The following is a 26327-nucleotide window of genomic DNA, read 5'->3' as shown; positions in this document are numbered from 1 at the left end:
AAGACTCAAGTGGAACATGAAGAGGTAAACAGGAAAGAGAAATCATACGAGACTTATTAAGGTTGACCTGTTTACATTCCTGCATGGAAAGATGGTATTTGTAACTCATGAGACCTTTGTCAGTATTATGGTAGTTGGAGGGAAAAAATTGTATGTATGTATAGATAGATAGAGGGCACAGGGTGAGTTGAAAATGAAGGGGTGATTTCTGGAAAATAAAATTAAGGGATGAGAGAAGATTATATTGGGAGGAGAAAGGAAGAGGTAGAATGGGGTAAATTATCTCACATGAAACAGACAAGAAAAGGCTTTTACAGTGGAGTAGGTGAGAGGGAATGAGTGAATCTTATTCTCATAGGATTTGGCTTAAGGAGGGAATAACATACACACTCAATTGGGTGTGGAAATCTATCTTACCCTACAGGAAAATAAGGGGAGGGGGAAGGTGACAAGAGAGCAGGGGGATGACAGAAGGGAGGGCAGATTGGAGGAGGGAATAATCAGAAGCCAACACCTCTGAGGAGGGACAGGGTCAAAAGACAGACTAGAATAAATGGGGGATGAGACAGGATGAAGGGAAATACACTTAGTTTTTCAAAACATGACTACTATGGAAGTGTTTTGCATGACCACACATATATAACCTGTATCGAGTTGCTTGCCTTTCCATGAGGGTGGGTGGGGAGGGAAGAAGGGAGAAAATTTGTAACCCAAAGTTTTAAAATCATATGTTTAAAAAAATTGTTTTCACACGCAACTGGGAAATAAGAAATACATGAAATGGGGTATTTACACATATCCTGCCCTACAGGAAAACAGAAGGGGTAGGGAATAAGAGAAGGGGGGAAGAGATAGAAGGGAGGGAAGATTAGGGGAAGGAGTACACAGAATGCATGCCATCTTGGGGTGGGTGGAGGGACAAGATAGGGAGAAAATTTGTAACTCAAAATCTTGGGGAAGTGAAATGCTGAAAATCAAAAATAAATAAATTTTAAAAAAAGAAAAGAATTCCTTAAAAATTAGAATTGAGGGGCAGCTAGGTGGTGCAGTGGATAGAGCACTGGCCTTGGAATCAGGAGGACCCGAGTTCAAATCTAGCCTCAGACACATGAGACTTACTAGCTGTGTGACCCTAGGCAAGTCACTTAACCCCGACTGCCTCACTAAAAAAATAAAAAATAAAAAATAAAAAATTAGAATTGAGCAAGTGTAAGCTAATGACTCCACGAGACACCAAGAAACAATAAAACAAAATAAAAAGAATGAAAAATAGAAGAAAATGTGAATATCTCATTGGAAAAACAAAATGACCTGGAAAACAGACTGAGAAGAGATAATTTAAGAATTAATGGATGACATGAAAGCCATGATAAAAATAAAAGAGCCTAGACATTATAGTTCAAGAAATCATAAAGGAAAAACTGCCCTGATATCATAGAACCAGAGGGTAAAATAGAAATTGAAACAATCTACTGATAGCTCCTAAAAGAAATCCCAAAATGAAAACTCCCAGGATTATTATAGCCAAATTCCAGAGCTCACAGGTTAAGGAGAAAATACTGCAAGCAGCCAGAAAGAAACAATTCAAATTATCATGGAGCCATAGTCAGGATTACACAAGATTTAGCAGCTTTCACATTAAAGCATCAGAAGGCTTGTACTATGACAAGGCAAAGAAGCTAGGATTACAACCAATAACCTATCCAGTAATATTGATTGTAATCCTTTGTGTGTGTGTGGGGGGGGAATGGCCATTAAATGAAATAAAGGATTTTCAAACATTCCTAATGAAAAACCCAGAACTGAATAGAAAAATTTGACTTTCAACTATATCGGGGTGGGAAACCTGTGGCCCCGAGGTCACATGTGGCTCTCTTAGGTCCTCAAGTGCAGCCCTTTGACTGAATCTGAACTTCACAGAACAAATCTTAATAATTTTAACTATTAATTAATAAAAGGATGTTTTATAAAACTTGGACTCAGTCAAAATACCCACACTCAAGGACCTAGAAGGCCATACGTGACCTCAAAGCTGCAGGTTCCCCATCCCTGAACTATACTATACATACTTGCTTATCTTTAAAAAAATGATTCTTGCATATTGAAGCAAATCCTGCAAAATGTAAATATGGAGAACCTTAGAAAGCTAGTCCAACTCCATCATTTTGAAGAAAAGGAACTTTAAGAAGTTTCCCTAGGGTCACACAGCTATTTCAGCTAGGACTAACCTAACACTTTGGAATCTAAATTAGTGTTACATCAGGCTGCCTTCTGCTTGGTCATGAAAATTTTAAAATATTGTTATATTCTGATAATTAATATTGTATTTGTATTTTTGCATGTGTTGATTAGGGAAATTGGTCTACACCTTTATTTTCAAGTGTTCCACTTACCAGGTTTTAAACCCCAAACCACATTTGTCTCACAAAAGGAATATCTGAGTTTTTTATCTTCCCCTATATTTATGAATAATCTATGTAACATGTAATATTATTTGTTCTTATATTTGGAAAAATTAACATGTGATCCAGTTTGGACCAGAGGTTTTTTTGGAGTAGTTTAGATTGTTATCTTATTTCATTCTCTGTAATTGGTCTGTTTAAGTTACTTATTGCCAGCTTTAACAATTCATATTTTTGCAAATTATCACACATTTCACTCCTCTATTAGCATACCGCTATATGTGTTAACCAATATTCATCTTTTTTATTTTTGTCTTATTTAGTGCCCAGGTTTTGATAAATTTTTTAAGGCTGGCTAATTTAAAAATCAATTTTATTGGTATTTTAGAAAAAAGTTCTTTAATTCTTGGTTTTTTAAAAAAAAATATTTTCCATCCTATTTTTGGGTTAGTTACCTTTTTCTGCTCTTTCGGATGTTTTTCCTTTTCTAATATTTTTACATAGATAACTAATATTTAATATTTTAAAAGTTTAGACATGTTCAATTCATGTTATTGGTATTTATTTCTAATTATGTCAGAAAATATTATGTAAAATATCTTCCTTTTAGAATTTATCAAGAGATTACACAAAATTAAAGATTTTGCAAAAACACCAATGCAACTAAAATTAGAAGAGAAACAGGACACTGAGGAAACAAATCTTTGCAGCAAGTTTCTCTGATAAAAGTGTAATTTTTAAGATATTTAGGGGAAAGAATCATAAAGAATAAAAGCCATTCCCCAATTGAAAAATGGTCATTAAGTATGAAGAGGCAGTTTTTAGAGGAAGAAATCCAAGCTGTCAATAATCTTAGGAAAAGAATGCTCTAAATCACTATTAGAGAAATTAAAATTAAAACTCTGAGGTAGCACCTCATATCAATCAGATTGGTATTTTAATGTACTGTTAGTGGAGGTGTGAAATGACCCAAACATTCTGGAAAGCAAGTATGTCCAAATAACTATTAAACTATGCCATACCCTGCTTTGACCCAGTGATAATGCAACAAGGTCTAAACCCCAAGAGATCCAAGAGAAGAAAAAGACCCATACAAAGGAAAATATTTATCGTGGCTCTTTTTGTTGTGGCATAGAATTGGAAAGTGAGGATATACCCACATCAATGGGTGAATGGCTAAACAAGTTATGGTATATGAATGTGATAGAATACTGTATTGCTGTAAGAAATTATGAAGGAGGTGGTTTCAGAAAAACCTAGAAAGACATGAAATTATTCAAGATGAAGTGAACAGAACCAGAAGAACAATTTATACAATATTTATTTTGCAAAGATAGTCAAGACTATGATCAACACAATGACCAACCACAACTCCAGATTCATGATGAAACATGCTATCCAACCCTAGCTAGAGAAGAGAACCAAAGTGCAGATTGAAGCACATTCTCTTTCCTTCCCTTCTTTCTTGATTTCTCAATGGGCAGTGGAGGGAGGAGGAAGAGAATTTGGAACTGAAAATTAAATCTGAAAAAATAAAGCTTAGCAATGGCCGTCATTCATGCAGGCTTAGATGACGATTCTTCTGAATGAACCATCACAATGGCCACCCCAGGAAAACGCCAAGTTTACTTAAAACTTTTTACTAGTTCTTGATGAAGATACTGGAAAAGACACACTTGTAAAATATCGTCTGACTGGTGAATTTGAGGTGTACGTACGTTAGGCATTGATGTCCATCCCATGGTGTTCCATACAAATAAAGGTCCTATTAAATTCCATGTATGGGATTCAGCTGGCTAAGAGAAATTTGGTTCTGAGAAATAGTTTTTACAAGCAAGCTCAGTATGCCATTATGTTTAATGTAACATTGAGAATTACTTACATGAATGTGCCCAACTACTATAGAGATCTGACACTAGTATGTGAAAATATTCTTGTAATTGCTATTTGTCAACAAAGTGGTATTAAGGGCAGAAAAGTCAAGGCCAAATCAATTGTATTCCAAGACAAGAAATATCTCCAGTATTACAATATTTCAGCCAAAAGAAACAACTTTCAGAAGTTTTTCCTTTGATTTGCCAGAAAACTAATTAGAGACTCTCATTTGGAGTTTATTGTCATTCTCGCTAGAGTATCTCCAAAGGTTGTCAAAGACCCAATACCAGCAGTGGCAGCATTATACAACTAGGATTTACATTTTCCTCAGACAACTCCATTAATTGATAATAGATGATCTTTAAGGGAATGAAGCTAAAACCTAGCATCAGAGGTCTAATTTTACAGGCAACTGTCATTATGGTACTGGTAGAACATGTTTACTGCTTTATTACATAGCAAAGCAGAACATATGCTTATGCTAAAGGAGATAACAGGCTTCTGAATTGATGTGGCAGTCAAAAAATGATTCATATTTCAGAACTGCAAACTTAGCTCTTTTGGATTACAACTATGTTCTCCTTGAGTTTAAAATACGAGTGCTGCAAACCCATCACAATGTTCAGTAGTGGACCTTGTTACTGCTATTCCCATTCTTTTTGTTTGCTTAAATAATATATAAATTTCAATCGAAAAAAAGAGAAATGAAGGCCCTCTTTATGATCAAGTACAGGATCAACTTTTTCAGTAGTGTTCACTTGCTTCAGTTGTTACCTCTATATCTTTATTTCCAGCTTATTTAATAAAGTTTATATCTGATTTCTGATACCTTCTCAGTGGATGTGGCAGTCTGAGAATTACTAGAGTTCCCTACTACTAAGTTTGTGAATCTAACCACTGAATCAATCCTTACATATTTAAAAGTTTTAATATTCACCAGTGTTCCTTTTGCCATTATACTGTGTAGTACCCTTGTCTATCTCTTGATGTTTTCTGGTTTGAATCAAACATTTTTATTTCATTTGTGCCAGACCTACTAAAATGTGATTAACTGTAAGTAGTAATAAGCTTAAACAATACTGGTTGATCTCTCTACCTCAAGCCTCTTCCCATCTAGACCACAGTCCACTCACCTGTTAAATTCATCTTTCTAAAGTGCCTATTTGATCAAGACAGACAGACAGACAGACACAACTCCAGTTGTTCCACTTATTTCCCATCACCTAAAGCAGGGGTGGGGAACCTGCAGCCTTGAGGCCACATATGGCCCTCTAGGTCCTCAAATTCGGCCTTCTGACTGCACCCAAACTGCACAGAACAAATCCCCTTCATAAAAGGATTTGTTCTGTAAAACTTGGACTCAGTCCCGCACCCAAAGGACCTGGGACACCACATGTGGCCATGAGGTCGAAGGTTCCCCACCCCAACCTAAAGGATCAAATGTAAAGCCCCTTTCGGCATCCAAAGCACTTCACAACCTACCATTCCTCTTTCTTTCCAATCTTTCCGAACCTCCGCTTCCCCCTCCCTTCACACCAAGTACTCTTGGAGAGCAAGTGACACTGGTCTCCTGATTGTTCCTCAAATACGATCCTCAGATTCTAGGTGTTTTCGCTGTTTCCCATACACTGATCATAATTCCTCCTCATCTCTACCTCTTTGCTTCTCTAGCTTCCTTCAAGTCCCAGTTAAAATCTCATCTTCAAAGAGAAGCCTTTCCTGATTCCCCGTAATCCCAGTACCTTCTACTACCTTCAATTTACTAAAACAAATTAAAAGTAGAAATAAGATATACACAGGATAAATATCTCCAACTTATCCTGTATTTTATTTGTACATAGTTGTCATGTTGTCTCCAAGTGAGTTCCGTGACAGCAAGGACTTCCATTACTTAGCATACCTGGCATATAGTAGGTACTTAATACCTTTCAACTGACTGATAAGAGACTAATGGAATTCCCTACTACTGTGTTTCTGTTTCTATGAACCTAATCACCAAATTGTTTAGCATGTATAAATTCAAAATTGTTTAATATTCATTCACTAGTATTCTTTTCACCATTATATAGTACTGGATACCTTGTTTTCTGATTTGAGATTAATTTCATTACTGATACTTTTATTCTAAAATTGAATTAGATATTTTGTGATAAAATAAGTGGTAACAAGTATAAGTATAAACACTAATACTGTTGTTGAAATCTTATCAGTATGCCATCAAATGACAGCCCTGACCATTTAGGAGGTTCTTTACAGTTGTGGGCGTCTGTTGATTAAGCCATTAAGGGTTTGTTTATTTACAAATAACAGTATATTCCAAGTCTGTAAGGGGGCGGGGGGGGGGGGGGTTAAGTTTGCATATTTGATATCTATTTTGGTCCAACTTTGTTATCTTTCCTTTTATAGCTGAAAAATTACAATCTAATTGTTTTTAATAGGTAATTGCTTTTGCAGTTTTGAAGTTTGCTAATTATATGAATTGAACTCTATTTTGGATTTCTCTACTGAGATGAATCTTTTAACTTACTTTCAACTTGTGAATTGTTTCCTTTTTTGTGTGCACTCCAGAAAACTTTTCCGAATTAGTTCTTTAAATATTTATATTTTGTTGTCAACAAAATTCAAAATCATTATTAAAGGTTTAAACTTCTTGGGGGCAACTAGGTGGCACAGTGGATAGGGCACTGGCCCTGAAGTCAGTAGAACCCAAGTTCTAATCTGGCCTCAGACACTTAATACTTACTAGCTGTGTGACCCTGGGTGTCACTTAACCCTCATTACCTCACCTCCCCCCAAAAAAGGTTTAAACTTCTTGATCTATTTTTATAAGCTTGTTACTTTGCCTACAAAGGCCTTTTTAAGTTGTATTCTAAAATTACTCAATTTCCATTCTTCTGATTTTTTACTAATTTAGTGGCACTTTGCTGCTTCCCATTGATGATTTCCTTCTGTAGTGTCGCTTCCCATTGTTTCATATTCTTTGAATTTGATATTACCCAATTTATTCATACTTGCTTCACTTCTAACATGGTTTCAGCATTTATAGCTGTATTTTTTCCTTTGGTTCTTTCAAATAGTAAAATTGTATTAGTTTTTCTTTGTTCATCCTTTGGATGCTTTATTTTCTCTTGTTCTGATGGATTTTTGTTCTCTTTTCCAACTTAAAAAGTTTTGCACAGAGACGCCAAGATTACTGACAATTTAAGTCTGCCATTTCTGTAGAAGCAAAGATGACCACTAGTGTAGTGTCACTTCTAAACAGAGAAGGTTGCAGAAATTTCTGGGAGATGATACTTAAGGTGTGTTTTATTGCTGACCATTCCTTTGCTGTTTCATCACTTACCCTACCCTTAACTTACTAGGGCAATTCAAAGTGGAAAGGCTGTTTTTCCCATGTGCTCAGTGAGCTAAGACCTCAATGTACTGCCCTATTTTTTAATCACATCACCAGTTTGCTGTAATTTGGTCTAAGGATGGCAGCATCAGCAGTAGCCTAGGTTGGAACAAAAGGTCGGACTAGGCTAAGGGCACTGGCTGTAGGGGTGAGCTGATTTGGAGAACAGAAGCAATAGGTCTACTCTTCTTAAAGATTTCTAAACTGTAATTTGCCTTCCCCCTGTCACTTCCCAGCATTTTTCTACTATTAAGATATTAGTAGGGAAAAAAAAGATATTAGTAGGGCTGGTTTCCTTGCTTTTTAACTTCCACATATTACCGTTAAGTCCTTAATTTAGTAAGCCTTTATTTCACAAAGATGTAAAGCCTGTTTATGATATATAAACCACAGGTAAACAATACCTTTAATCCAAGGAAATAAATGTGTTTTATATATACATCAATGAACTATTAAATCCTTAAATTTAGAACTACTTCATCAGGTCCTGAATGATATCCACTATATACTAACTCACAATAAAGGTTAAAAATACACCTTCTGATATGAGGGCTACAGCTAAATGCTGGAGTAACCATTTATACCCAAGTTTTAAAACCATGTTCAGTGCCACTGAACAAAACATCAACAGGTGACATACATGAATTAGCAAGCAATGAATTAATGTAAAGAAAGCTGGTAGTTAACCAACCTAACAAAGGACAAATCTTTCAGTAATGGCAGGAGTTTGAGGTTGGGGGGTGGGGGTTCTACCACCAGGGGAATCTCCTTAATTCCTACGGTTATCCACAGAATCATATCCTTGCAACCAGGTGAATTTAATCCTTACAACACTTCATATGAAATAATTTATAACACAAATTTCAGTGAGTAAGCAGTAGACTGATCAAGTGACAATTATCTGTTAAAATGAGGGAGAAAAAATAACCCCTATCAACAAATATCTAAAATAAAAGACTTGAGAAAACTTCTTTCTTCTCCATCAAAATAATCTTTCAGTGATTACACTATATGGAAGGTTAAATATAACTTCTTCCTAAACTTTGATCTCTGTTCGTGGAACCTGTGACATGCAGCAGACAGATGGATATCACTACAATGGCATGTTCACTTCTCCCTCTATACCTTTAGTTGCACAGTTCTCCATATATAATCCTTTCCAACGATCTCCCCTTCCCACCAAGGCAATGAATACCCATACTTAAGGTTCAGCTCAGTAACCATTCTCCATGACACAGGCCCACTCATAATGATCTCTCACTCCTCTGAATTCACAGCATTTTAAAATGTGTACCATTCATATAGCACTTATAAAAGGCCATATAACATCTCTTGCACTATTCTACATTTAATTTGTGTATGTCTCTTTTCTCATTTTTGAGTATTACATTTATAGAAACAATTTTGTTTTTTAAAGCTAATATTAAAAAAAATAGGGTTTTGTTTCATTTTTAGTCAAATTTGTCGGCCACGTAAAAATACAACGGCACATTCTTCCACTGTATTTCCAATATCCACAGAAGGGTTTCAGAACTTTAAATATTAAATGACTATTATCGAGAGAATATTGATAGCTTATTTTGTTAATTAACCTAGAATGAGAAAGACTTGAATATAAATCTCAAGCCAGGATCATATGGAATACTGAAGAAAAAGCTTTTAATGGGAACTTTAGTTTAAAAAACAAGTTATTTCCAGGAAATAACATTTATAAAAATCAGGACCCAAACCTATTTAGAATAAATTTAATTCTATTCATATATTTGTATAATACCCCTTTTAAACAAAGGAGCATAAATGTATATAGCATTCTATATAAAATAAATGAAAAAAAAGGACCCTTTAAATCATTTCTTAAGAAAAATAAAATTGATTTTTTTATGTATCAACAATGAATTACTTGAAGGCATGGATGTAAATTTGTGTGCAACACAAGGGACAAAGCAAGTAACATGATTTTATTATCTCTCCAACTATTAAGAACATTTTAAAAAGACATCAGAAAGATAGTAAGAGATCACACTCTCAATGCTACATGGATTTTAGGAAAATTAGAACGGAGTAGCTTATGTCTGTAAAAAACAAAGGGCCAAAATAAGATCCATGATTAAAAGTCAAAAAAGATTAATAAGGAGAATACAAAACCATAGAGAAGAGCTTACTTTAACTATATACAGTCATATGGCTAACTGAGAGGTTATAGCAACTGTATTAGAACATGGCAATTCAGATTTATATTAAACATTTATTCTCTTCCTTCTGTACATTTTATAAATCCACATTAGTACAAGAACATAAAATAAATGACACTGGCTTTCAAGTCTAACAAGTAAATGCATAAGCCTGTTTTCAAATATATCTTTGCTATTATGGTTTTTGACTCAAGTAGAACTCAAGATTCTACTATTGTGAGCACCTTCAATGACAGCTGTTATTGGGCAGGGGACTCTTCAATTACACCTCTTCCAGACTCCTTTTGAGAACTTCCTGCAATTCCACATCTGTATAAAAAGATTAGAATTGCAAAGTTAGGGGTTGGAAACAAACACATATGCTTTATGTCAGTATAAGTCAGCAGGATGATGATTATGTTTTCAATATCACAGTATACAAAATCTTGTTAATCCTTGCAAGTAGAGGAAAAAAAATAAGTGGAGTAGGGAGAATGGGTGAAGGGAGGGTAAGGGTATAAGAGCCTGAGGAGAAATAATATAGTATTTTATTAATCATAATATTCACATGGCACTTTGAAATATGGTAATTTAGAGATCATAACCTATAAATTCATGATGATTTAAACTGCTCCACTTTTACAGATGGTTATATTCTTCTTCAACTGGGGGTACTTTAGACCTAGGGATATGTATAAAGACAACATGGCAAATTATTATTTAGGACTACAGTGGTGTTTTCATAGCTACATAATGGCCTCAGCATTTAAAGATTTAGTACTTGACACTATACAAAGAAAATAGGACAAAAATCATAACTTCATTTAGAATGAAGAGACTCTCATTTCAACAAACATTTATGAAAATAAGGGCCCATTGTGTCTAAAGTGCTAGACATGTAACTCAAATTTGATATTTATAGGGAAGACTGCTGAAATGGCCTTTAAGGAAGAAGATTCTGTGTTTTGCTTTTTGGTAGTAGGAAAAAATAATGGACAGAACATCAGGAGTCCTAGACCTAGGCTCTGTCACAAACTTTGGCAAATCTGACAAGTCATTACCCTCCCTGAGCCTCAGATTCCCTCACTGTTAACATAAAAGGATATGGCTAAATAGTATATCTTTTAAGGTTTCTATACAGGTGAAGAATTTCTCCTGCTTGGATGGTAGCAATGTTATCCATTAAAGTCCTTCTCCAATGCCTCAGTCATGGCATGAAGGTGACTTAGGGTTCTCAAAAGCTTTGCCAGTTGAGCACAAGCTATGGCACACATCCTGCCAAGCTGGAAAATACTGGCAACGGACTGTGTACTTGTTGGCCAAGGAACATTCTAAGTTCAGAAATGTTCATCACCATGAGGGTGGCCACCAGGTGATGAATTTGATTGGCCACAGCAACTCATGAAGACCATCCAGAGGCCTGAAAGCATTGCAATCAGTGTTGGTGAAGGGAATGCCTACACCAAAGAAGTCACAAATCTTTGAAGTCAGAAAAGCACATGACTAACTGCAGAAATGGCAGATAAGTAACACATATATACACACATATATGTATATACATGCTTTCAAGCTGCATCCCTGCAATAAAGTAAATAAAACTGTATCTGATGCCGGCAATGTGCTGTCCTAGAGTGGCTGGGCCAGTGATACTTGGCCCAGTCTAGAGCCGGTGGAAACTGCTGTACCAGGAAGCCTAGCACTCCTCCTGCTACCAATGATCCCTTCCGGGAAGCAGGGTGGAGGGGTGAAATGGCCATTGGCTGAGCTAAACCAGCACACCTGGAGGTCCTGTGAGAAGGGTTCACTGGTCTCCAGCAGCATAAAGCATTACTGAGGGCCAGCAACCCAAATGATTTGCTGCAATTTTTATCAATCAAAAAACACCAATTTAAGAAATAATGATAACCTGTTGGCAAACATACTATCATCACTACTGGTACTTGGTAGTTTTATGATCTAGTCATGCTGAATAACCTACTCAAACGGAATAAAATGGAATGTAACTGATATGTTTTGGGACAAAGTCATCATAAATCTGATAAAGACTGCAAATAAGCTAACCCTTATTAAGCTAAAGTTTTTTTTTAATTGTACTACATATATCTAAAGAACCATCCATAGAAGCTGGTCCTATAGTTTTAAGTAGGAATTATTTTTCACATTAATTAACACATTAAAAGATGACTTAATAATGATGATGATGATGATTTAGCATCACTACAGAATACACTTTTTGTGCTTGTTTTTTCATATATTTATAGTCCTGCCTGTGACTTGAGGCACAAATTTTCAAAATGATTAACCTGGATTACCCATGTAATTTATTATCAATAAATAGTGAAGCTATTTAGTCTATGGAGGGAATCAAATTTACTATAGCTTGGAAGCATTAGCATTGTAAAATAAACATTAAGTGAAAACATTTGCAAAACAACTGGGAGTTTGGTACTAGAGTTGGTATAATAAAGTCACATAAACACAGGGTTTCCATCTCCATTGTTATATAACTCAAGAACAGGTTATAAAGATTTTGTGCAAATTCCAATAGTACAATTTTTTTTTTGTAAACTTAATAGCCATCAAGAACAGTCTAAAATATAAAGAAACAGATTAAATAACTGGAAATATAATAAATGACCAACCCACATCAAAATCCCAAGTTTTACCTGGCCATTTGATTCTGTATTTCACAGCTAAAGAGAACTTGAGTAAATGAGAAAAAACAATTAGCACATTCATAAATTAGGGTCATGTCAATTCAATTCATTTCAATTCCATAAAAAAGTACATAATCAGCACCTACTGTATATTATATGTATGTGTATATGTGTGTATACATATGTATATATGAATATACACACAACACTATAGGAAAAAGCATGTAACTCAGACTCTGCTCTAAAGGAGCTTACACTCTAGTTAGGGAGAAGGAACATAAACATTTGAAATGTTTAAATTACAATATAAAAAATGAACAGTCCTTTCCAAACATACATGACTTGTTGCTATCATTTCTTCCTTCTTCACAATTTCATTGCTTTTGGCCAAAGGCAATATTAGAAGACTAATAGCAAACAACAAATACAACGTGAAAACATTTAAAATTATGAAACTAAACAAAATTAGCATTTTTGAGCATAGTGGTAAGTAACACTTTAAAGTTGACAAACACTTCACACCAAAATACCATGTTTTCTTAATTGTGGTATCTAATAAAGCTTTAAGCCTGATGCTTGAGGCACCTAACAAAAAAGGGACCCTACAATTATTCATGTATTCAAAGACGGTAAGTAACTTACCTTTCTCACAGTATTATTTTAGAGTGGGTCCTTGTTAAAAATATACCCAATAAAATATTGGAATAATAAAAGGTAATGTGGAATGTCCTCTTGCTCTGTGGTTCCACAGACACAAATTAGATGGCATGGATGGGGGAGAAGGAAGTCGGAGAGACATACAGAAATGCATCTATCTTTGAGTGTGGTAATAGGCATTTTTTAGAAATAAATGTTCATAGAGGCAGCAATTAGACAGTAGGAAGGATAAGAATGACCAGATAAAGTGTTCTGTTAAAATCAATCACTTTTTAATTATACTATAAGGCTAGGAAAAGTTTCTATTCAAATAACCAGACCACTGAACATGGTATTTTGACTGAACATTGTAAAAATAGGTTATTTCAGAAATGAAAGGCTCATATAGAGCTCTCATTTCAAAAAACAGAAAAAGATCCCCAGAGAGAAAAAATATCTTAACTCAAAGTCAAAGAGCTGATGAGTTAGGATTAGAACCCATGTCTCTTGATTTTCTGTCCAAAAATACTTTGGTTTGTTGGTTTTTGAACTAGACCTAAGATTACATTGCTGCGGGGCATTCCCTCTACCAGTGAAGACTAGCAACTGTTACGCAACTTCCAGACTTGGAGAGTCGCCTGGAGCACCAAGAGGTTTTTAAAAGACTTGCCTAGTAGGGTATCCAAAGCCAGTAAAAGTATATGTCAGAGGTAAAACTTGAATCTAGAACTTCCTAACTTCCAAGATGGCTTTTTATCCACTACACACCACAGCCTTTCTTGCACACTTTCTACTTTACCATATATCTTGAAGTCACAAAAATTAATCCTGCCTAGGAACCTGTGAATTTGAAGGATTTCAGGAAAGTTGAGGCAGTATGATGAATTAGATTTCCCTTGAGGACCAACTGGTAAGACTATAAGAATTAGTTTTTGTTAAGTATTTCACAAAATCACAAATTCTGAGTTAGATGGTAACCAAGAAGTCATCAAATCCAGTCTATACTAGCATAGCAACCCCTTTTGAAAATCTTGACATGTCTCTGCTGAAAACTTTCTAATCAGGGTAACGGATGGAAAAGAGTTGGGGTGGGAGGGTGGGGGTGGTCAAACTACTGCCTTTATGAGGTAGCCTATTCCATTCTTAGCTCTAATTTTTAGGAAGTTTTTCATGGTATTTAGAGGTGAAATTCTCTCCCCAATTTCTACTCATTGGTCCTAGTTCTGTCCCATGGGTCTGTAGCAAAACAAATCTAATCCTCTTTTTTCTACCTGACAGGTCTTCAAATAAATTTAAGGTAACAATCAAGTTCCCTCTAAGTCTTCTCCATGCTACCTATCCCCGCTTCCTTCAATCAATCCTTGCATGGCATCATCTTCGGTACCACTCCATGCCTTCTCACTGGCTGCCTCTCTGGACCTGAATCAGATGTGAGCTAAGGAAGAACAAAGTGAAACTACTGCCTCCTTTGTTCTTGATGCTAACTCTATTGATGCTATTTAAAATCACACTAATTTTTTCAACTCTGTGTCCCGCTTATTCTATGAACAAGGAGCTTATAGCCTAATAAAAGTCTCAGATCCCTCAAACAAATCATATTCTGTCAACACCACCCTCAAGTGCTTTGTAAATGGAAAGAGCAGAATATTACATATATTCCCTGTTAATTCTGAACAACAAAGGACCAAGGAAAAGATACCTTGGTCCCTCCCTATTTAGTTAACTGATTTGTTTCTAGACTATGCTGCCTCCCCTCCAGCCTTGTTCCTCAACTCTCTCCCTCTGGAACCTGGATTCTGCTCCCGAGGTCCCTGAATATGTGAGTTTTGTGTCAATTCCTGATCATTTCCAAAATATGCCCCTCTCTCCAACCCTTTTATGAGACATCTTCCCTCCCACTCCCTTAGAATGTAACTCCTTGAGGGTAGAGACTGTTTTGTTTGTATTTCTACCTACAATGCTTAGCACAGTATCAGGAATGTAAAAAGTTTTAGCAGATACAGCACTGGGCCTAAAGGCAGGAACACCTTTGTTCAAATTTCACCTCAGACACTTTCTAGTTGTGTGACCCCAGTCAAGTCACTTAATCTGTTTATGTCAGTTTCCTCAACTGTAAAAATGAGAATTATAACAGCACCTATCTTGAAAGTTGTTGAGAAGATCAAGTGAGATAGTATTTGTAAAGTGCTTAACACAGTGCGTAACACAAAGTAGAAGCGATGGAAATGTAAATGCTTATTCCTTCCCCTTATTACTTAGTCTTTGGGTCCGGTCATGCCACTAGTTCTAAATCCATCTATCTGTATTATCATTGTAATCTATACGTCCTCTTCTTATTCACAAAGATTGCATGAGAGTCACTATGAAATGTTTAGCCTGAAATCTAAATAAACGATATCTATATAGCATTTCTTCAATCCACTGCCTAATAATATGTAAAGGAATCATCAAGTTAATCTGGCTAAATCTGTTGTTGATGAAGCCATGTCAGTTTTTGTTGCTTTGATTTTAGACATGGCCATGAACTGTAACTGAAAGGATTCTAGTTTCAGCCCATATTAGACAACAGTGATGCTGGGGAGAAGGAATTTCCAAATTTGCATTTTATACACTGTCTTAGCTCTATATTTTTTTTCAACCACTGCATTTAGGCCACTACTTTACTAAGTAAGATCACTAGAGCTGAAGGAACCTTAGAGTGCACTTAGTCCAACCTCTCTCATTTTACAGTATAGAACTGAGAGCAAAAAGGCTTTAAGTGACTTGTCCAGGGTTACCTAGCTAATAAGCGTCTCTAAGGTAGGATCTGAACCTAAGGCTTTTTGACTCCAAGTCCAACACTGTAATACTATATCATATTACTTCTAGAGTTTTAGTAGAAGAGCAGGTGGCCACTTTTTATACAATAGAACTTCAATAGAGTTTTAGGCCTTTAATAAATTTTTGATAGATGATTTTTAGGTATATTTCATTTAAAAAGACACCTAGATATTGAAATGTTATTCATTTCAGAAGTCATTAGTTACTACTAAACACCATTCGTTGGCTACATATTTGTAGTAAGTTTAGTATCAGCTGTGTGATCTTATGTAAGTCTTCTGTAAGCCTCTGTGTCTATGGGGATAATGAAATCTGAATTACCTCTCAAGAGGATCATTTGTGGGAAAAAGTGCTTTATAAAAATGAAATATCTGGGGCAGCTAGATGGCATAGTGGATAGAGCACCAGTGTTGGAGTCAGGAGGACCTGAGTTCAAATCCGGCTTCAGACACTTGATACTAGCTGTGAGATCCTGGGCAAGTCACTTAGCCCCAACTGCCTCAAAAACAAAACAAAATGAAACAAAACACCAAAATATCATATATGCGTATGCTACAATTTCTTTGGAAGGTGAGGATATTAACTTTAATGGATTCTTCTTTGCAATAAGCACAAAAAGTTTAAATATTAATCATAAAAAGCAAGTCAATCTCCCTCTCTGGGACTCACTTTCCCCCTGTAAAATAGATGGCCTAAATGATCAGGCCCTTAAAGTTCGAAAGCCTATGAACTTGCTTAGCAGAAATAAATAAATATGCTTAGATTTTACAATATCCTTTTATTCTTCAGACTCACTCAATATTTTAAAAAGAAAACAGAAGTAATTCAAAGCATAGGTTCTTACTTAAGGTTACTATGCTTTAAGACAGAATTATAAATATAATCTTGATTAATGAACATACTAAATAAACTTCCATCCCCTTTTATGGCCATTAAGCTCTGATAAGTCTTAACCCAAAGATGTTAAAAAAAAATTTAATATGTGGATTATAAATAAATCCAAAAGTGAATGAATATGCATTTTAATAAATTCTAGTATAAAGTAAAAATTTGCTCTTTCCTATAATTTTCTCTTCTAGCCATTCAAATGAGATGAAATGTCAAATATTCCAAATTTAAGTGGGGTAAACTAGGGTCATTCAACATGTGAAAAAGTGATTTTATATCAACCTGAGTCATCGTTTTGTCTGGTTATTCTGTATACATAAAAAGAGGTTAATTTCTTTAAACTTAAAGTTATTTGGGAAATATGATTATTTTCTTTTTTTGTTTGTTCTTTTGTTTTTGGCAAGACAAATGGGGTTAAGTGACTTGCCCAGGGTCACCCAGCTATTAAATGTCAAGTGTGGGGTCTGACACCACATTTGAACTCAGGGCCTCCTGACTCCAAGGCCGGTGCTCTGTCCACTGCGCCACCTAGCTGCCCTGATTATTTTCTTTACAAAAAATTACATATCACATGCATTTTTCCTACTTTTTAAAACAAGAAGATAATAGAGAAATATGTTTGTCTTTTTTGGTTTCCTTGTCCACATAAGTTTCAGTTAATTTCATTGTTTGTTAAAAGTTTAAAAAGCAGTATTTTTTCTTGAATCACTACATCTCAAAATAAACGCTCTTCTCACTTTCAAAAGTAAAAGGTCTAGAAATGTTACAAAATATGTTACTATAGAAGTGAAAACCTATTTTTAAGCTAAGAAAAATTTAAATCCTTAAACTATAACTTTAATATGGATAAGGAAATACTAAGTATTATTATATATAAGATGATTTCCTTGAGTTCCTGCCTAAGCTCAAACTCTAAAACAGGGTAGTAGGGGAGGACTGGGAAAGTGTATAGGGTGTAGTCACTTTAAATGACCAGTTACCCAAACATTTTCAATGAGGTGAGTCACAAACTGGCGTAACGAGAGCTTGCTAAGTCTGAATTTCTTGGATATTTAATCATCTCCATTTTTTATTAGTTTTTTTAATGAGTAACAACTTTGTCAGCTGCTTTTGTTTTAATTTCAAAATTTGTCTCCTTTGTTTTAATCCAATATTATGTGGCTGTTAAGCACTGGCTTGGACCTTATCTGATCATGCTGGAATAGAGACTAGTCTTAAAAAAACAAACAAACCAAAACTGTCTTTAGGTTATAAATTATCTGACCAATTTAGTCAGCCACAGTAGACATCAATAATAAAAGATGAGTTTAAGTTTTCTACTTCATTAAATACATTCTACTGCTATAATCAACCTCCCGATAGCACAAAGCCTTAGTATGTCTTGGTCAATGCTCTTCACTCCAAAAGCAACTACTGTCAATGTTGACTATACTTTTGGACCCACATTAACTGCCTTCATATAATAGATTGTGGCAAGTTCTAGGCACTTTGACATATGAGAATTAAAATGTATGTTTTTTAAAAACTCTGCATAAATAAGATATAGGTATGGATTTTGGCAAATGAGGCATAAATAAGGTTAACCATCTTAACAGTTAAGGGAGCGGGGAAGGGGAAGGCAGGAAGAAAGAGACTTGGACCTGAAGTTTCCATGGTATAGGGAACTCCTAATGAGGTAAACACCTCTATGAATGCTTAATGCCAACAATTTATAATGCTACAAAGTTACAGGGGGCACTGAAAGTTGAAGTGACTTGCTCAAGGTCACACAGCCAGAATGAGTCAAAAGACTTGAACTCATGTCTTCCTGACTCCAATGTTACCTCTCTAAAGACATTTAATGTTAATATAGTGGGAAAGATAACAATACGTGCACTACCTACCTAATGGGGTTACTATGAGGAAAGCATTTTGAAAATATTAAAGGGCTTTATCTAAATATGAATTACGTTATTGTTGTTGCTCTTTATACTTGATTATAATACTAAATATACTTCAAGGATCCATGACTTTATCTCCATGGGTGATTCCTCCACCAATGCAAACTGCAATGTCACCACACATCAACAGGAAGTTCAAAGTAGTTGTTGTGGTCAAAATAAATTGATCACTTGGTGCCAACCCTCTAGTGATTCTCACTTCTCAAAAATTAGCTAAGACGATAACTGGATGACAATCTGTTATCAAACTTTACTCAAAGCTTCTCTGGCTTGACAGGACCTGCCAGAGTTTGGACTACGTTGGCATATCCTTTGAGAATCTAGAGGCATTTCCACACCATGATGAGGAATGTGGTAAAAGAAAAAACACCTCTAGGAGATAAAAGTTTATTTGGTATAACTGATCTATTAATTACTCATGTAAAAGTACATCCTTGTCTAATCCCATTACAAAGTTTTTGAGGATAATAGTTCCTTATTAAATGAGTAAATTACTTTGAATTTTTCAGATGAAAATCTGAATAAGTAAAAAACAGACATTTCTATTTTAACATTAAGTAGAAAAGGAAATGTTTTAGGGATCTAGAATGTTGATTAAAAAAACAAAGAGCCAAAAACTTGGGTAAGAGTCTTAGATTTGCCACCAATTTGCTGTGTGCTTCTGGAAAAGTCAGTTTCTCTCTCTATGACTGTTTTCTTATCTATAAAAATAGGAATAATACAAGTGCCTTAGCTATACTTCACAGTGCTTTGTGACTAAAAGCAAACAAATCACACAACCAAAAAACAGATAACATCTCTGTGAAACTGTTTTATAAACCATAAAGCTATAGATAAGTGCAAACATAAATGGTGTAAGAATTTGATATCTATTATAAAAATTTTTGCCAAAATCCCAATCTGCATATTTCTGCTAGGGTATTAATATTACTTTTTAATAGAAGAAGACTATTTTTTGAGCATTGATATTTGTACACCATCACAAATCAAAGTTATACAAATAATTACAATCAAGTGGTCCTTCAGGTCTGTGATACAAAGTGGCTTTATCAAGTCTTTTATTTTCCTTAAAAATATTTGCTAATATTCTGCAAGTCTACCTAAATTAACTATATGCTCCACAGAGCTGTGTTTTCATTTCATCGGAATAAATAAAGGGAAAACTCAGTGATTAGGTTACCTTCTCTGGACTTGATTTCCTCTTCTTGCATAGTATTTCTGCTTGTTCTCGTTCGATCATTTTCGCTACTGTCACTGTCTGTAAAGCAGCAATATGTCAATAAATGTAAATTAACTTGTTAAACTAATTATTCCATTTCATTGCTGTTTTCAATGGTCTTGATTATATCTAATTTTACTACAGTGTCAGAAGTTTAGTAATTTTCCTCTCTATCCCCCTACCCAAACAAATATTTCAATACGAGAAGTACCATTTTCACTAAGAAATATCAGATTAACTCTATAAATCTTAGGTTCTTCAGAGTAATACTACCAGTAACTCAATTTTATGTGCTTCCTTTAAGATATATATCCTATATTTAAAACGGGGTCTTCCACTTAAAGACCTTTTCTAATGCCTTAACATAATTTGACGGTTGACCCTTTGTTTCTGAAAATTTATACTAAGCAAAAGTTCTGGCTGGTCTTGCCAAGTTAGAAAGGCTTTTAATAGAGGCCCAATAATGGATTAACCCTATTAACCAAAGTGCACACTGCCCAAGTTTGAAAAGGCTTATCATCAGAAAAATTGTCCACTAAGTGATTACGATATTTGGTTACAACAATTCTCAAAGACTATAGAATAGTGTCAAGTGGCTGTGACTTTGCGTTAATGGAGAGTTACTAACATTGATGCATTTGTGGAATCTTGTACTGAAATAACTGGTAAGAAACATATACTTGGACACTGAGTTAAATGCAAGCACTAAATAAAAACAGAATTATAGCTTTTAGAAAAACCCAGAAACATGAAAGAAAAACCTAGAAAACATGAAAGTTTACTAAGACAACTAAATGTGAAAATCTTTGGTATCTACCTTTAGATACTGGCTGAATTAAAATTTAAAGACTTTAAAAGATCAGTGATTTTATTGCTATGGCTTATTCTCTTTCCTCCAATGAAATCACAAGCCTTACATACTTTAGCAAACTGTTTCATGAATTGTATTGGACATAAAAATATAGATATCACATGATGGGCCTTGCTAGTATATTCCTTAGATGACAATCTGTTGTTTAGAATCAAAATCTTTCCAATTTGAAAGAACTTCTTACAGAGGTTGTGCATTTTGGTGCCCTAGTCTTTGCTGTATTTATAAAGCATCAGAGTAGAAAACAGTAACACAAGCCACAGCAACACAAATACCACAAAGTTCGAGATTTTATGCAGACCATGAAGTTACTCAAGATAGGACACACCAAGTTATCTGTTTCTGAAAGAGAATTTAGAATTACAGTAAAACTTTTTAAAATTCAACATCGATAATTCTGAATGAGTGTTAAAAAGACTACAAGGTAAATCCTTTACTTTAGAACTGAAAGGTAAACTTGTTTTTTTATAGAGTCCATAGCTGAGGTTTAAAATAACAAAAATGCCTTCCCCAAATAAGTCTAAAATAATGAGGCTATACTTTACAAATTAGATCTGTTCCTGTGCCAATTTTTCCTGTACTCCTCAATGAGGGAAAATACTGAAAATACTTAAATATATGGAAAAGGTTAACTGAAAGATTTAAATGAACAAAACGGCACAGCAAAGGAGCAAAGGCTACTTGGCACAGGAATCAGCACACCTAGGTTCTAAGTCTTGGGTGTGCCAAAACTAGTTGTGCAAGCTTAGGGAAGTTCCTTCCCCTTTCCAAGCTTCAGTTTCTTCATTTAAGTGGTTTTGGATCTGTTAAGGTCCCTTTCTGGTTCTCAAGTTCTATGATTCCAAAAAGTGACTGAAAAGTTTAAATGAAGAAAATGGAATTATCTGATATCTCCAAGTAACCAAGGATGGTAAATGGTACAGCAGTGCCTCTTCCCTTCTAGAAGCTTTATGTGATCATCTATATTCATTATCACAATTCCCCAGAAGATGGAAATAGCTATCAAAACTAAAGTCTATGAGAAACAGATGCTGAAACAAAATTCTAAAGGTGTTAACTTCCAATTTCAATGAAGTAGGTTTAAAATTTTCCTCAGAGTTGCCGTGAAAGGCAGATCTTTCTTTAAAAAAAAAAACTGAATTAGAAATTATTGTTGCAAAAAGTGCTTAATAGAGTTATGGGCTCATTATTCCATGTTCCAACTTCTGGTATAGTTTTTCAGATGTGACATAATTTTGGCTAATGTGACTGTTAACAATTGTTAATAAAAAAAATGATTTTTTTTAAAAGTTGAAATACTATTTTGCTTTTCCTTGGCCATATAACATGTATATAAACAATGACAGAGAAATCTATAAAATCTATAGTTCTTCAGCCAGCTTACTATCTCGTGATTATATCTATTCAAACTTTTTCACTAGCAGGAAATTTATGTACTTACATTTGTCCATAGCTCTGGAATAAAGGTACATATCTTGTACATAGGAATCGCTGCTACCTAAAACCTCAGCTAAAACTATATCCCTTTAAATTAATGTTATAGGGAATAAACAGAAGAGTAAGATCCTCTTAAATACCTGGTACTAAAGAATTCAAGTAATAGTATGATTCCTTTTTAAGAGAAAGTAAATGTAGCTTTCAAATGTATCTAAGCTATGACAAAGATGATACTTTGATTAAAGTTGCTGTCAAGATGATACATTTTGACCTCATCTGAGATCGAAAAAGATACTGATCCAAACATATCAAATGTTCAAGAGCAACAATGGGAAATTATTACTTAATAGTTAACATCTTTAGGTATGCCTGTATCTAAATTATCAGCAGTTTGGAGTTTTTCAAACAAGTTATCAGATGATATACACTAAATATAACATAGTGATGTTTCTTCAGCAAGTATCATTAATAACATATTGACACAAACTCTTTGTATTGCCATTATGTGATAACTTCATTGCTTTCAAAGGCCAAAAAAATAAGCACAATGATGTGCTCCGTGTGCCAAAGGCACATGAATATCCTCAAAGAGACTGTTAAGCTGGGGAGGGCGAAAGGAAGGACGAGATAACTGACACTCCCCTAGACACAAGAGAATCACATTTTAGAGGTCATTTAGTACAAGGGACAGTTACCAGGAGATACCAATAGCCCTTTTCCTTAGAGCCCCCTTATCTTCATATCTTGGCTACTGATATTCCTATAGTATCCCATCCAGCACTCAATCAATTCAGGCCACACATTACTGAAATGCATGGGATCATATCCCATTCACATTCTTTAAAAGTGCTCAGTACAACTGAGATAGGCATGGATGAGGTGGTAGACATAAAATAAAGGCATACACTTTTCCATCTTTAACAGAGCAGAAAACAGGCAACAGTTGAAAATCAGTAACAAGGATGAAAAAAAAAGGCAAAGAAAAGTCAAAATAAATTCAAAGAAGAAAAAAACAAGAGTAGGCAGGTAAACAAGTACATTGGGGGGAAATACATATTAGAAAGAATAAAAGTTGTAAAATAAAATGTAAAAAGAATATAAATATAGTAGAATAAATATGGTTAATCTCCTGTTACGACCATTCTTTTTGTGTTCAGGCTTGGGACAATAAAACCTTTGAAATGATCACATTTAAAAAGTCATTATTAGTCCAGAAAAAACTAAGTGGAGCAGTGAACACATTTAATCTCTTAGGATTTAACTCCTTGATTCAAATAGCAAATATATTGTGTACTCCCCCTTTTCTTCTATTTTTTTTTTTTCCAATTTCTTTTAAGAAACATTAGAGACTTTCAAGTGATCTTTAGGCTTAGATTTTTTTCTTTAAACACGATGTGGAGAAGGGGCAACATAGCATAATTAACAAATGCTTTCACATGTCATATACTCTTTTTAAAAAATTAAGATGAGGTTGCTGGTCTTCAACAAGCTTATAATAAATCAGAGAGCTGAACATACATGTACAAATGTCTCCTACATATACTCAGACCACTCATGCTTGTCAAGAGTAAGTGAATCACTTCTTCTATATTGTTTGTTATCTACTGTTTAGAAAACTGTAATTTTTTTTTCTCCAAATAATTTTCAAATGGAACTATGAAATACAACTGAAATTTCGTATCTACGAGATTGCATTCATAGGATCCAATCTATCATCACACAATAAATATGAATTGTTATACCACATGGCAGACTCAAGAAAATTACAGTAAATCAACCTTTTTTTTTTTTTTAAAGGCAATTGGGGTTAAGTGACTTGCCCAGGGTCACACAGCTAGTAAGTGTAAAGTATTTAGTCTGAGGCCAGATTTGAACTCAGGTCCTCCTGACTTCAAGGCCAGTGTTCTATCCACTGCACCACCTAGCTGCTCCAATTCTCCTTCTATATGTCTGCCAATGAGAGGGGGAAAAAAGATGCAAATCAAATATGATTATGACATTTAGTAACTGGGGAAACAGTTTCCTTGTGGACAGCCATTTATTGGTTTCTTTCAGCAATGAAGTCTCCTCTTTGGCATTCTGTATGGTATCTCCAGCTGCGTACCTTTGGTGGTATCAGATATACTATTTAATAAGGCACACATCATATCCCCCTCTAAGTGATGAGGGTTTAGGATGTGGGCTGGCCTCTGAGTCTTCTTAAATTGATTCTGTAGCTCCAGAAAACCTTGATCTCCTGAGAGAATAGTGAAAGGAATTTGCTTAGGTAGCTGTTCATCTAGACGGCCAGCCTGGAGAACAAAATACAAAAGTTGGGAAAATAAAAGACATATACTAAGTTACATAACATGTAATTTATACAACATTCATTCAGCAAATACTTCTCAGTTATGTGCAAAAACACAATCATTGGTGTATTGGATAGAAAAGTATGAAGACAAGGTCCCTACACTCAAACATTTTCTGGTAAGGGAATAAGGCGCACTTATGCAAACAACAAGAGTGTACAAACAAGTACATTATTATGTGGCAAGGCAGTTGGGAAAGCTTATTAAGGTAATGAGAGCTTCAAACAGAACAGTTTGACAATGAGTATGGGAAGGAGATCCAACCCAAATACTACAGTACTGGGGCTTGGTGATTATTAGAGATAGAGTGGAAGAAAGGACCTAAAACTTTGACATCTTGAGCGAGAGTACTGCAAGAAGATGAACCTAGTAGAAACAGAAAAGTCAGTCAAAACTTGATTATCTCTTTAGAGAAAATAATGAGTTTGGGATATCTATGTCAGCTGGACCAGGATAAGGATCAGGTATTGGACATGTGACATTAACAGAACTGGAAATTCCTGTGACAGACAACTCTATCAATGTAAATTGGTACCTTCTCTAAAGCTTCTATTTGTAGAGAGATGTATGTATCAGAGTGCGTATCAGAAATGAAACTTGAGTACAGGTATTCTTGGCTTTGAGGCTGGCTTTTTCTCCACTATAACATACTGCCTTCTTCAGTCTCTAAGTAACTGGAAATGGTCAAAAATTGGAAAGAAAAGTTGAAGCTAGAAATATTAGTTTTGAAGATCTCTTCATAAAGAGTATACTTGAAGCTGTGAGAATAGATGAGCATAGAGAAAAAGTATATAGAGAGAAGAGGGACATACCTATATCCTGGGATAGTAGTAAGAAAAGCCAAATAAAGGAATGGGGGGGGAATGGTCAGAGGAATGAAAACCAGAACAATACAGAGTCATAAATGTGAATGTTTCAAGAAGCAGGATGGAAGAGGGAGGAAAAGAGGGTATAGTGACTCAGGAATGGATCCTATCTATCCCCAAAATATCAGAAAAAGGACCTACCTAAACATAAATATTCAGAGACGTTCTATTTGTAATAACAAACAAACCAACCAAACCCTAGGAAATTTACCTGTATAACTTATATGTTTTAAGAGAACAGATGAACAAATGATGGCACAATAATGTAATCAAAATATTAAAGTACCATTAAAAACAATAAATATTTGAAGCACATAAGAGCTATATGACGTAATACAGTGCAAAACCAGTAAAACTAGAATTTTTGCACACATCGACTACAACTAGATTAAATTAAAATAAAGAAGAAAAAGCCAGACAAATAAGACCAAAGGTTGTAGAACTATGAGCAAGACCTAGAAAAAGGGACACAACATAAAATATTTTGTGTTGTTTCATTTTTTGTTCATTTGTTTGGTTCTGCATTTAAAAAGCTAAAGGTAAGGATAGCTCTTCTGGGGGTCCAGAAGGGACACAGAAGAAAAGTCTACATAACATAACGTATTAATAAAAATAAATTTTTTTAAGGTAAGAGTTTTACAGTAAGATTTTACTGCTTGTTTTGTATATTTGTTTTGTTGACAACTGTTAAGTTTGTAATTTGAGGAGTTGGGGGGAGTAGGGTAAATGGTTAACAATGTAAAATTCCACAAAAGTAGAAAAAATAATACTGAAAAGAAACAACTAGACTGGACAATACACAA

The 26327-nt window shown here is 34.9% G+C and overlaps 1 protein-coding gene and 1 pseudogene across 5 annotated transcripts in view; one reads left to right on the top strand and one right to left on the bottom strand.

The window, feature by feature from the left end:
• Positions 1–3774: 3774 nt before the first annotated feature.
• LOC114036505 lies at positions 3775–4677 on the top strand (annotated as a pseudogene).
• Positions 4678–9584: 4907 nt separating this feature from the next.
• Positions 9585–26327, bottom strand: part of ZNF451 (zinc finger protein 451) — a 101390-nt gene continuing 84647 nt past the window's right edge. For 3 of the 5 annotated variants that reach the window (XM_027852954.1, XM_027852952.1, XM_027852956.1), the window contains exons 13-16: positions 24415–24601; positions 19964–20041; positions 12509–12545; positions 9585–10172 (exon numbers count right to left, since the gene is read on the bottom strand). In XM_027852954.1, the coding sequence (XP_027708755.1) occupies positions 10103–10172; positions 12509–12545; positions 19964–20041; positions 24415–24601 (372 nt within the window). In that variant the 3' untranslated portion in view covers positions 9585–10102. Of the gene's footprint in view, positions 10525–12508; positions 12546–19963; positions 20042–24414; positions 24602–26327 lie in introns of all 5 variants that reach the window. The other 2 variants (XM_027852953.1, XM_027852955.1) reach the window with 2 other exon arrangements.

The sequence above is a fragment of the Vombatus ursinus genome, unplaced genomic scaffold (genome assembly GCF_900497805.2).
Source record: "Vombatus ursinus unplaced genomic scaffold, bare-nosed wombat genome assembly UNPS02009835.1, whole genome shotgun sequence".
In the NCBI taxonomy this organism is placed as follows: domain Eukaryota; kingdom Metazoa; phylum Chordata; class Mammalia; order Diprotodontia; family Vombatidae; genus Vombatus; species Vombatus ursinus.
The sequence above is the reverse complement of the archived record's forward strand: the minus strand, read 5'-3'. Positions and strand labels throughout refer to the sequence as shown.